This window comes from Eriocheir sinensis, chromosome 4 (assembly GCF_024679095.1).
Source record: "Eriocheir sinensis breed Jianghai 21 chromosome 4, ASM2467909v1, whole genome shotgun sequence".
NCBI lineage: Eukaryota > Metazoa > Arthropoda > Malacostraca > Decapoda > Varunidae > Eriocheir > Eriocheir sinensis.
In genome coordinates, this window is record NC_066512.1 from 668,530 (window position 1) to 682,357 (window position 13,828).

At 42.3% G+C, this 13,828-nt stretch overlaps 1 protein-coding gene across 1 annotated transcript in view; it reads left to right on the plus strand.

Moving 5' to 3' along the window:
* The first annotated feature begins 4,912 nt into the window (after positions 1 to 4,912).
* The window catches only part of LOC126982118 (uncharacterized), a 34,218-nt gene continuing 25,302 nt past the window's right edge, over positions 4,913 to 13,828 (plus strand). Inside the window, 4 exon segments of the mRNA XM_050833934.1 lie at positions 4,913 to 5,756; positions 6,708 to 6,838; positions 10,936 to 10,993; positions 10,996 to 11,105. Of these exon segments, the coding sequence (XP_050689891.1) occupies positions 4,913 to 5,756; positions 6,708 to 6,838; positions 10,936 to 10,993; positions 10,996 to 11,105 (1,143 nt within the window).

Genomic DNA, 13,828 nt, shown 5'->3' on the forward strand with positions numbered 1-13,828 from the left:
CGGAAGAAGAAGGCCGGTATTATAAGACACTCTCGCTTCTTACATCAGCTATTCCTAAAGGTCAAAGAGGGGGTCAGTCGTATCTAATGAGTGTTTCTTTAGGTTCACGGTACAGAAGAAGGGTCAAACTACCGCCAGGGTCATAAAACTACTACTTGAAGTTAGGTCGTATTATAAGACATTTCACCGCCCAAGAACACATATTTGACAAGGCTTTCGTAGGAGTTGTGGGCATTTCCAGGAGTAGTTTTATGACCCTGGTGTTAGTTTGACCCTTCTTCTGTACCATGAACCTAAGGAAACACTCATTAGAAGTCGACTGACCCACTCTTTAACCTTTAGAAATTGTTAATGTGAGAAGCGATAGTGTCTTATAATACCAACCTTAGAAATACAATGATATGCATGATTGTGGAGTGGTCAAAATTAAATTCGGCACCCCACGAATGGAAGTTCCTAAGGGTCGTATTACAAGACAGTTTCGCTTCTCACATCAGCTATATCTAAAGGTTAAAGAGGGGGTCAGTCGGGTTCTAATGAGTGTTTCTTTAGGTTCATGTTACAGAGGAAGGGTCACACTACCACCAGGGTCATAAAACTACTCCTAGAAATGCCCACAACTCCTACGAAAGCCTTGTCAAATATGTGTTCTTGGGCGGCGAAATGTCTTGTAATACGACCCTTCGAAATAGAATGATATGCATGATTGTGATGTGGTCAAAATTAAATTCGGCACCCCACGAATGGAAGTTCCTAAGGGCCGTATTACTAAACATTTCGTCTCCTAATTTCACATATTTGACAAGGCTTTCATACGAGTTTTGGGCATTTCCAGCACTAGTTTCATGACCCTGGTGGTAGTTTAACCCTTCTTCTATACCATGAACCTAAAGAAAGATGCATTAAAACCCAATTGACACCCTCTATGACCTTTAAAAATAGTTTATGTTTGAAGGGATATTGTCTTATAATACCAACCTTAGAAATACAATGATATGCATGATTGTGAAGTGGTCAAACTTACATTCGGCACCCCACGAATGGAAGTTCCGAAGAGTCACCGCGCAGTTCATGAGACATCTGCGTGTCGGGAGGAAGTGAACCCCCATACCGCGCCCCCATGAGCCAAGCGCCCCAAGACCCATTTAGAAACTACGGGGATGTAGAAGGTGACGGTAGCGGGTAAGCAAGGCACCAATCTCTTTCTCTCTCTCTCTCTCTCTCTCTCTTAGGTAAAATACACACACACACACACACACACACACAAAGAACACACACACTCAAAGAGAGAGAGAGAGAGAGAGAGAGAGAGAGAGAGAGAGAGAGAGAGAGAGAGAGAGATTTTAAACTAGGTTGTAAACGTTTTCCACGGTTCATATCTGTATGTATCTTGAAGCTTGGATACGTGCGTGACTCGTCTTGGTTCTCTTACTAAGGGGCGCTTTCACAGTCGTTTTGTTTGTTTTGATCGTTAGCAATGGCTGTTATTGCCGCTATAGTATTTCCACGTAAAACTGGCCGATGGGGTAGTGGCAGCTGCAGGGTTAGCCTAGCCCCGCACCTTGCCACACACTCTCAACACCTCTCGCTTCCTCTGCAGCCGCCACTACCCCATAGGCCAGTTTCACGTGGAAAACTATAGCGTCGATCGCCGCCATTGGTAACGATCAAAACAAACAAAACGACTGTGAAAGCGGCCCTAAGTTACTCACGAAGCCGTTCGTTGATGCCAGCTGCTCACTGTAAATCTCGTGGGTTATTGCTATGTAAAAGCCTTAAGAAAAAAAAGTTAGTTCATCTTTCTCCTTTACGGCAATAATCACAAGATTTGGGGAGGCGGTGGCCGAGTGGTCAGCGTGCGGGCGTGGTGAGCCCGTGGACCTAGGTTCGAGTCCCACCGAAAGACGCTGATTTTTCCATCCTTCGCTGAGTGTCGGAAGACTACCCACATGGTGCCCAGATCTTCAATCAACCGTAACTAAAGCGACTTCGGTCAAGAGGGGCACGTAGGGGCAGCGAAGAGAGTCATATATCACCGCCACCAACGGGCAAGGGTCGCCCAAGAGGCCCCTCAAGACAGCCTGCCGGTGTCATGTTCCTGGCTGTCCCCTCTTTGTTTACAAACATAAAGGCGGATCTCCATGAACACGGATCCGTGTACCCAGCTGGCCGCGTGTACAAGCATGACTGTTCCCCCAGTGTTTTCAAGCATGTGAGGGCATATTGTAATAAGTGAAATAAATAGCCTTCATGCAGTGATTCTTGCACATGAGTAAATTTACTGGCAATAGCATCTTGCTACTTTCAAAACACAAAATCGTCCTGATGTGCATATGCAGGCCCGTAATTTTGGCAGATTTTTTTTTTTTTTTTTTTTTTTTTGTGGGGCCAGAGGGCACTACAGGCTCATGAGGTGTGGGGAGGGGGGAGCGAAGTGAGCATAGCCATGCTGTCAGGGGATGCCTGAGGACAGCTCTGTTTATCAACAAGTCTTTCTCTACATTTGCTAAATTCATCTCTAAATCTATATATTTTTATTTATTTATTTTTACATCAAAGGATGCTGCTCAAGGGCAACAAAAAAAGTACAAAAAAAAAAAACGCTACTCGCCGCTCCCACAAAAGTAAAAAGTAAAGAGTAGCCGAAAGAGAGGTCAATTTCGGGTGGAGAGGTGTCTTGATACACTCTTCTTGAAAAAGGTCAAGTCATAGGCAGGAGGAAATACAGACAAAGGAAGGCTGTTCCAGAGTTTACCAGTGAAGGAGTTGAAAGAATGGAGATGCTGGTTAACTCTTGCATAAGGGGTTTGGACAGTATAGGGATGAGCATGAGTAGAAAGTCGTGTGTAGCGGGGCCGCGGGAGGGGGGGAGGCATGCACTTAGCAAGTTCAGAAGAGCAGTCAGCATGGAAATAGCGATAGAAGATAGAAAGAGAGGCAACATGGCGGGAAAATTTAAGAAGTAGAAGACTCAGTAAGAGGAGAAGAGCTGATGAAACGAAGAGCCTTAGACTCCACTCTGTCCAGAAGAGCTGTGTGAGTGGAGCCCCCCCACACGTGAGATGCATACTCCATATGAGGGTGGCCATACGAAGGCGGACAAGGCCCCTATAGTATATGGAAAGCATCTGTGCAGGGGAGAAGAACTGGCAGAGACGATACAGAACGCCCAACCTCGAGGAAGCTGATTTAGTGAGAGAGGCGATATGACGTTTCCAGTTGAGATTTGGAGCTAAGAGAATAGACTGAGGATGTTTAGTGTTGAAGAAGGTGACAGCTGAGTGTTGTCAAAGAATAGGGGATAGGTGTTTGGAAGATTATGTCGACTTGATAGGTGGAGAAACTGTGTTTTTGTCACAAACGTAATAAACGTAGGTATATGCGGGGGGGGGGGGCCGTATTGTTAGGGGAATGGGTACAATTTTACAAGTGCACCAATCTGGCACTGGCAGACGAAACTTTTTTTTTTGGTGGTAGGTTTTGAGGTGTTATGAAATAATCTGGTAACTGTTTCTGTCACAAATCATTAAAGGATTGACTTTTGAATGCCTGTTGTTCACCCGCCACATCCAACAGCTGCAGCCGTAAAATAACTCGCAGAGAGAAATGTTCAACTTCCTTACTGTTTCTACATTTCACTCACTGCCCACAAAGATCACAAGCGGACAAACTAGAACAAAACCAGACAGATTATATTAATGTTTTTCTTCCTTTGTATCCCCTCAGTGCACATGCGTGGTGGAGAGCAGAGACACTTATTTCTGAGAGGAGGCATTTCTCGCATCACCGGACCGCGAATTGGAGCACGCTGCCACGTCCCGTCCCACCCTGCGTATTTCCACGCCCCGCCGTGTGCCGAATAAATTTACTAACCAAACGTAACCTAAGATGACCTACCTAATGGGGGGGCTTCACACCCCTCGACCCCTATAACAGTGTAGCAGCGACGGGCCAAATTTGTGGCTTTACCGTGTAGCAGCGACAGGCCAAATTTGTGCCATGATTTTAACCCCCCCAAATAGATGATACATAATCTGATCACAAATGCTTTGATATATATTATGAAATGGTATGTGTGAAGGGTGATTTTTTCTCATTTTTCTTGCTTGAAGGGACCATTATATAACATGATCCCCGACCGACACTCACAAACACATGGCTATTTTCCATTACATTTACGTCCTGGATTGATGCATAAGACTTTCCTGTGGTACAAATACGTTCTTCATTTGAATGTGAACCACAAGGAGGAAAGCATTTCATCAGATGGGCTGAAAAATGACTGTGGTTACCCAAGGATGAACAGCAGATAAAGGGAGGTGGTTAGCAGACGCTGTTGTAGTTACCAGAAGAGGGTGGTTGAAAAACTGTTCTCGGTCGGTTCCCGTGGATTTCTTACTCTGACCTTGTCCGTTGTATCTGAAATCCGTTATAAGCGGGTCCGTTATATCGAGGGTTTACTGTATATGTTGTTTTCTTTGATTTACTTACAGCAAGGCAGGTATATACAGGTAACTCTCGATTTACGCGAGCATTGTGTCCTTGAAGAGGTTGCGTTGCCTACTGTATCACTCTGATTCCTCTCCCTCTCGTGGTTCCTCCTCTGGCTGCTCTTCCCCTCGTGGTAGCACAGCAGCGAGGGTGTTGTTGTTGAGTAGCGTGGCAGTGTGGGTACTGTATTGTTGTTCAAGTGGCGCGCAGGAAGAACTGAGCTCAGCTGTGTGGCCGCGGCACCGTGTGAGTCCAGTTGCGTGAGACATCTGGTGACCACTCCATAAAATATCGCATATAAGTGAAAAAAACGTGTAAATTAAACATTTATTTGGATTTTGGACCCCGCGTTACTTAAAAAACGCGTGAACCAAACTCATGTAAATCGAGAGTTACCTGTATTATATATTCCTCACATGCTATGCTGTCTAACACATATTTTCTTTCCCAGTATACGGCTGAATTCGTGAAGGACAACCTCTTCCAAACCACCATCGACAAGATCAAACAGCTGTGCAATCAAATACCTGCAGCTGGAGGGACGCAATCTAACAGCGGAAGCGGCAGCAGCAACAGTAACAACAACAACAACAATAACAAAAATAGTGGCAATGGCGAAACCAACACCAACACAAAGACACGAGGCTGTAACAACAACGGCAAAGCTGAGAAACGATGGCCAGTGAGTGAAGACGGCTCAAAGGAGAACGGAGAAACGTGCCCCGTTACACCCACGACCATCAACAATAGCAACAATAACAGCAGCAAGGTCAGCACTCCCAATAACTTAGCAGGGAAGGCGGTGGACTCTCAGAATGCCCAGGAGAAAATCGCACCCCCTACCGACAAGGAGGGAAAGGGGTCAGAGGCCAAGTCACCCGCAGCAACGACGGGAGTGACGGGAGCAGGCTCATGCGTAGAGAACCTCTCATCTACATCTGCCATCCCTTCTTCTACTTCTACAACCACCTCACCCTCATCGTCATCCAAAGACGACTCGACACCTCTAAAAAAGGATGACACTTACACTACTGTCAACCTACGCCGTTCGTCCTTGAACTCGCCTTCGAGGTCTAAGGATAAGAAGGAGGAGGCGGCAGGGACCGGAGCGGGTTCGGGCTCAGGGGCAGGGTGTGGGACTCTCAATGATTCCAGTTACATCGATGTTCTTAACAACATTAATTACACACGCCTCCTCACCGACCAAATCTTGGCTGTGGACCGCCAGGTTGTAGCCCACTGCAAGGCTCGTACCGACATGTCTGGTGTGTACCTGTCCTAAGTCATCTCCCTTCAGCTCTTGAGTGCAGTGTTGGATGAAATGGATGTTTGAGAAAGAATGACAGTGTTTGGTAGGATGGATGTTTGACAGAAGAATGGCACTTAATAGAATGGATGTTTGAGAAAGAATGACAGTGTTTGGTAGGATGGATGTTTGACAGAAGAATGGCACTTAATAGAATGGATGTTTGAGAAAGAATGAGTGTTTGGTAGGATGGATGTTTGACAGAAGAATGGCACTTAATAGGAAGGATGTTTGAGAAAGAATGACAGTGTTTGGTAGGATGGATGTTTGACAGAAGAATGACACTTGATAGAATGGATGTTTGACAGAAGAATGGCACTTAATAGAATGGATGTTTGATGAAGAATGACACAGTTGATAAAATGGGTGTTTTATAGAGTAATAACACTGCTTGATAGAATGTCAGTGTTCAAATAGAAGAATGACAGTTATTGAGAGAGTGAAAATGTTTGATAGAATGACCGTGTTTGAGAGACGAATGTCAGTGTTCAAATAGAAGAATGTCAGTGTTCAAATAGAAGAATGACAGTTATTGAGAGAGTGAAAATGTTTGATAGAATGACTGTGTTTGAGAGAAGAATGTCAGTGTTCAAATAGAAGAATGACAGTTATTGAGAGAGTGAAAATGTCTGATAGAATGACCGTGTTTGAGAGAAAAATGTCAGTGTTTAAATAGAAGAATGTCAGTGTTTGATAGGTGTTACCCAGAGAATCTTCCTTACCCTATCCCTGACTGTATATCCCACAGGCCTTTGTTTCACTTCATTTTGGTCTTCATCGACAATATCCAGCCCATTCTTGCTAGGTTATATTTTTTGTATCTTACACAAAAATGATATATTGTTTACACATCATTGTTTTCTACATGATGCTCCCTTACGCCTCCCACTCAACCTCTTTTCTCCATTAGGGTCGACAGCGGTGGTGGCTGTCCTGGATGGGGAGCTTCTGGTTATCGGCAACGTGGGAGACTCTCGTGCAGTGATGGCAGACCTCAAGGGGTCCACCATACCTCTCTCCTTTGACCACAAGCCTAACCAAGTACGTGTTTGTTCCCACTGTGGTAGAAAAAATGTTTACTCAACTGGTAATTATTAGTAGACAAATTTTATCAGTAACCAAGGATATGTTACTTTCTATACTTTGGAGGATCCTTACACACACACACACACACACACACACACACACACACACACACACACAGGGGCTTCGTGGTGCAGTGGTTAGCACACTCGGCTCACAACCGAGAGAGCCCGGGTTCGATTCCCAGGCGGAGTGGTAAAATTTGGGCGGCTTTTCCGATACCCTACGCCCCTGTCCACCCAGCAGTGAATGGGTACCAGGTATTAATCGGGGGTTGTGTCCCGTCTCCTGGGGTCTGTTACCTTCTATAATTCCTTCCCCTTCTGTCTCTCCGGCATATGACCACAGATGTTGCGCCGACTAAACCAAACTTTCCACACACACACACACACACACACTCTCTGTCTTTGTGTCAAACCAGTGATTACTCCATGAGACTGATTTGATGCCTATTACCTACATAGTCTGTGAACACCAACTTTGACTGTATAGGGGTATGGCACGCTTCTCAGAGACAGGCCGGGCTCACTGCATTGTTTCTGTAAGAGACAACCCTGGATGGAGGAGGCCAAGTCAGCAGATCTTGCTATGAGATACTAAGGGCCGCTTTCACAGTCGTTTTGTTTGTTTTGATTGTTACCAATGGCGGCGATCGATGCTATAGTTTTCCATGTGAAACTGGCCTATGGGGTAGTGGCGGCTGCAGAGGAAGCGAGAGGTGTTGAGTGTGTGTGGCAAGGTGCGGGGCTAGGCTAACCCCGCAGCCGCCACTACCCCATCGCCCAGTTTTACGTGGAAATACTAGGCCCATCAGAAGTACGACTGATAAAACTTCTAGAACCGGCAGCATTATTTTATTTATACAGTACTATCAGTTATTTTGGGGTATCTGTTAACTCTCTCTCTCTCTCTCTCTCTCTCTCTCTCTCTCTCTCTCTCTCTCTCTCTCTCTCTGTGTGTGTGTGTGTATTTACCTAGTTGTATTTACCTAGTTGTAGTTTTACAGGGCCTGGGCATTATGCTCGTGTGGTCCCGTCTCCGTGTCTGCATTTATCCAACTTATCTTTAACGCTTTGCACACTCCTCGCTGATACTGTATCCTCGCTCAGACTGTTCCAAACCTCTACATTTCTTTGCGGGAAGCTATACTTCTTAGTGTCTCTCAAGCATCTCCTTTCTCAATTTTTACTGTGTCCTCTTGTATTTCTGCTTATGTTTCCTTCTGTTAGTAGCAGTTCTTCATTATCTACTTCATCTATTTTGTTTAATAATTTATAAATTTGGATTAGGTCTCCCCTTTCTCTTCTTTGTTCCAGTGTTGTTAAGTTCATTTCCTTTAATCTTTCCTCGTATATTAATCCCTCCAACTCTGGGACCATTTTTGATGCCATCCTCTGTATTCTTTCTAGTTTCTTTATATGCTTCTTCTTATGGGGGGACCACACTACCTCTGCATATTCTAATTTTGGTCTAATCATGGTAGTGATTAGCCTTCTCATCATGTCCTTGTCCATGTAGCTAAATGCTACTCCAATATTTCTCACCAAGTTATATGTGTCTCTAAAGATCCGATTTATATGACTCTCTGGTTGATTATCATCTCTCATCACTACTCCCAGGTCTCTCTCTTCATGCACTTTTTTTAATGTTTCACCATTTCCCATTTTGTATATCCAGATTGGTCTTGTTTCACTTTTACCCATTTCCATAACATGACATTTTTTCACATTAAATTCCATCTCCCAATCCATACTCCATTTCCAAATTTTGTATAGGTCTTCTTGCAATATTTCACAATCTTCTTTGTTTCTTATATGTTTTTGTAATTTAGCGTCATCAGCAAACAGGTTTATGTAGCTATTAACTCCTTCAGCCATGTCATTTACATATACCAGGAAGATTATCGGTGCTAATACTGAACCCTGTGGTACTCCGCTTTCTACATTTCTCCATTCTGATTTTATGTCCTTGACCACAGTTCTCATCTCCCTTCCCATTAGGTAGCTTGCCATCCATTTTTTCATATTTCCTTTCAATCCTCCTTTATTTTCCAGTTTCCATAATAGTCTTGTGTGTGGAACTTTGTCAAAGGCCTTTTTCAAATCTAGATAAATACAATCAACCCATCCATCCCTTTCCTGAGTTCTGTCTGTCACTCTTGAGTAAAAACTGAGTAAGTTTGTAACACATGATCGGCCCTTTTGAAATCCATATTGTTTGCTGGTAATTAACTTATGCTCTTCTAGAAATTTAGTCCACTGCTTCTTTATTATTTTCTCACATATTTTGCACAAAACACTTGTCAGGGATATGGGTCTGTAGTTTGAAGGTTCATCTTTCCTTCCACTTTTATATATGGGGACCACTTCAGCCCTTCTCCACTCATTGGGCACCGTACCTGTTGCTACTGAACATCTAATGATGTCGTATATTGGAACAATTAATTCATCTCTACATTTTTTTAAAATATACCCAGAAACTCCATCCGGTCCTACTGCTGTTCCCTCTTCTAGTTCTCCCAGTAATTTATGGATCTCTTCTTTGTTTACCATAATCTCTTCCATATGAACTTCTATTTTATTCTCTTGTGGCGCAATAAAGATTGTTTCTTTGGTAAAGACTTGCTGGAATTTTCTATTTAATAACTCTGCCATACCTTTAGGGTCATTGACTTCCACATTCTGTCTCTCAGTCTTTCTATTGTTTCTTTCGGTTTAGTCTTCCCATTTATAAATCTGTAAAACAACTTGGGCTGTTCTTTGCATTTTTCCACAATATCCTTCTCATATCCCTTTTCTTCTTCTTTCCTTATTTTCACATATTCATTTCTCGCCATTCTGAAGTCTTCTTTGTTTCTTTGATTCTTCCTTCTTTTTAGTCTTTTCCATGCTTTGTCCCTTTTTTCTTTTGCATTTGCACATTTGGCATTAAACCAGTCCTTCCTACCCTTAACTTTGGGTCTATATACGGGTACATATTTTTTGACACCAGTGTTATAGGCTTCCATAAAGATATCATACTTTTCTTGTACTTTATTTTTTCTCAGTAACTCATCCCATTCCACTTTCTTGTAAAACTTCCGAAGGTTTTCCATGTCTGTCTTAATATAGTTTAGCCTGTTTGATTTGTAGGATTCATCCTCTTTAGTAACCTCCACTTCTGTATCAATCTCTATGGTTACATGATCACTCTTGCCCAGTGGACATCCATACCTTAGTTCATCCTTGATGTAAATTCCTGTTGTTAGTACTAGGTCCAGTCTTGCCGGTTCATCGTCACTTCTATATCTTGTATGTTCATTCACTCTTTGTATCATAAGATTCTCCATCATCAATCTTAGGAATCTATCTCCCCATGCGTTATCTCCACTATTACTCTCGAATGTCCCCCAGTCAATCTCTTTACAATTGAAGTCACCAACTAGCATAACTTTTTTGTCTTCCTTTAGCATTTTGCTTAAACTCCGTATAGTGTCATTGATCATAGTGTCGTGCTCTTCCTTACACCACGAGTTTGTTCTGGGTGGTACATATGCGGTTATAATTGTCAACCTTTCCTTGTTTTTGGTTTCCACAATTACTTTCGCAATTTCAGCTTTACCTTCACCGTATTCTACCACTTTCACTGTTAACTCCTTTTTTGTCATTATCATCACTCCACCTCCCCCTTTGCCCATTCTATCTTTCCTCCATATATCATAGTTTTTATTTATCTCTAATTTAATAGCTTCGTTCAGTTTGGTTTCCGTTAAGCATACGATCATTGGTTCTTTCTCCTTTATGAAATCTTGCAGTTCCAATTTACTAGTTATTAATCCATCTACGTTTGTATACATCACTCTTAAACATTTACTCTTATCTATCTTTTCTAACTTTCGTTCTTCTTTATCCTCTCTCTTGTGTACCACTTTCTGACTCGGTCCCCTACTATTCTCCAAAAAAATATCTCCTTTTCTTCCACAGATCTTTCATTATTCTTCTCCTTTGCCTCTGCTAGTGTGTGTGCATTTCTCTCTCTCTCTCTCTCTCTCTCTCTCTCTCTGTGTCTCTCTCCAGCTGAAGGAGCGTCGCCGCATCAAGGAGGCTGGTGGCTTCATCAGCTTCACTGGGGTGTGGCAGGGGTGCTGGCCACCTCTCGTGCCCTTGGCGACTTCCCCCTCAAGGAGCCTCGCCAGCTCATCACTGCAGAGCCTGATGTTTTAACTTTCAGCCTTACAGATCATAGGGTGAGAAATTTATGAATGAGTGATATATGTATACAGGTAACTCTCGATTTACGCGAGTATTGTGTCCTTGAAGAGGTCGTGTAAATCAAAAACACTGTAAATCCAACAAGAGGTAGGTTTGTACCTTTATTGCCTACTGTATTACTCTGACTCCTCTCCCTCTCGTGGTTCCTCCTCTGGCTGCCCTTCCCCTCGTGGTAGCACAGCAGCGAGGGTGTTGTTGTTGTTGAGTAGCGTGGCAGCGTGGGTACTGTATTGTTGTTCAAGTGGCGAACGGGAAGAACTGAGCTCAGCTGTGTGGCCGCGGCGCCGTGTGAGTCCAGTTGAGTGAGACATCTGGTGGACACTCCATAAAATATCGCGTATAAGTGAAAAAAACGTGTGAATTAAACATTCATTTGGATTTTGGACTCCGCGTTATTTCAGAAACGTGTAAACCAAACTCGCATAAATTGAGAGTTACCTGTACCTAGAAAAACTACTTCTTTTGTTTCAGAAATCTTCTTTTGAGTATCAAGTGTTACTTTTATTGGAACATGATCAACATGTCAACATAAGTCACAAACTCATAGACAATCCGTCAGTGATACCAGACTACAAAAAAGCAAATTTCAATTTAGCCCTTGAGCTGCTTCCCCCTGCGACCAACTTAACCTCACCGACAATACAATCGACGTGTGGAATGACTTCAAAGATAAGCTTTTGGGGGTAGAGAGGGCTACAGTGCCTACGAAACCCAGGCGAGTAAATGGTGCCGTGGATCCGCCGTGGATGGCCAGAGAAATAAAAAGGGGAGTAAACTTAAAAAAAAGGAATTATAATCTGATGAAAGAGAATGTAGAGGCAGGATGCAGAACATGTATTTATGCCTGCACCCAAGAAACACAACTCAGTAAGTATTGTCTTGGACACAGAAGAGTGTCTGAAACAATAGTGGTATTTTTCACATGGTATTTCAGATACACAGAGGTGGGCAAGTGCAGTACTTAGTGCGGTAGTACCGCATCACAAAAAAAGTATTACCGCACTACCGCGCACCGCACTAAAAAATCCTGCGGTACTTTTTTGCAGTACTTTGAAAACTATTGAAGACGACATTTGCTGCGCGGCATGCTCACAGATTTATTATTATTTTTTTTTTTTACAGTGAATCGGACTCAACCAGTCATTCGGTATCAGTCATGAGAATCAGTGATGCAATCATTGTGAGCTTTCAGTTATTGTTCAAAATTAAATACTAAATAGACAGACTAAACCACTACACTGCGAGTCTTCTTTAACCCGCGCGCTGCCGGCAGATTTTTCATTGTACTATTTTAAGCATGTTTCCTTTGTTTGGACAGCCAGGATAGGCACTCAAGTATTTTGTATTTTGACTACCCCTACCGCAGTACCGCACACCGCGTACCACACTTGGAAAGAAAAAAATTGGACCGCACTATCGCAACCGCACTACTCCGGAAAAAGTACTGTGTTGCCTTCAGCTTCGATCCTCTGTTTTTAATATATTACTGTCAAGTGAGTTTCATAGTTGTTAGGGTGACGCAACACAAGGTTAAATTATGATTAAGTTTATTCACATTCTGTTGGTATATAATGGTAGCGAGCTTATTGAAGTTAAGTAACAATTTTATTTACACTTCATCATTCTGTTGGTAATGGTAGCGAGCTTATTGAAGTTAAGTAACAATATTATTTACACTTCATCATTCTGTTGGTAATGGTAGCGAGCTTATTGAAGTTAAGTAACAATATTATTTACACTTCATCATTCTGTTGGTAATGGTAGCGAGCTTATTGAAGTTAAGTAACAATATTATTTACACTTCATCATTCTGTTGGTAGTGGTAGCGAGCTTACCGAGATACTCTACAATACTGATTACAACTCATTATTCCAATCACCAGAAGGGCCTACCTATCACAGATAATTTCCAGAGCTGGGCGTTGCGGCACCGAGTTGCGACTTTGCCGCACTATGAATTTCGAAGTTGCAAAGTCAAAAGTCGCAGACGTTTTGAAAAAGTCGGACTAAGCAAAGTCGCACCGCCAATTTTCTGCGACTTTGAACAGGAACAAAAGCGACTTTTTTTAAAGAAACTGCCGCGGCTGTTTTAAGCCAGTTTAAAACTGGCTTTGCCTGATTTGGCTAAAAATTCAACTTTCCTTTTACGATAAATTAAATTCTTCACATTATATGAGACTGACGTTACATGAAACTACCTACACGTACCAAAAAAAAGTTTGTCGCTCTGAATTTTATTATAAATTAGTAAAATTACATACACTTTTCAGGCGTGAACCAAGTTTTAAACTTGTCAGTTAAAAACGTTCGAGAACGTATTATGCCTTGTGTTGTTTATAGTGCGAACTAATCTCATTTTCTCGTATTTTAATATGTGCTTATACTTTTCTTGTGGCTAAGACGAAAAATTACTGTGAAGTGTAAGAAGTAATTAAAATCTAACTGCCTTCTACCATTAACATGCTTAAAATTAAACAATATAAGTGAAAATTGGACCATCGTACGTAGACTAGGCCTTGGTTCTAAATTTAAAGATCATATTGATGTAGCCTATTAAACTCACATGGTTTTATCTTTCTTTAAATCCATTAGGCCACCCTATGAGTTTAGAAAATCTCGATTGTTTAGTTTAGTTTAGGGGGAAAACTGTTTTTTAAGTTGAAATATATAATTTAAAAAAAAATCTCAGTCTGAATCTG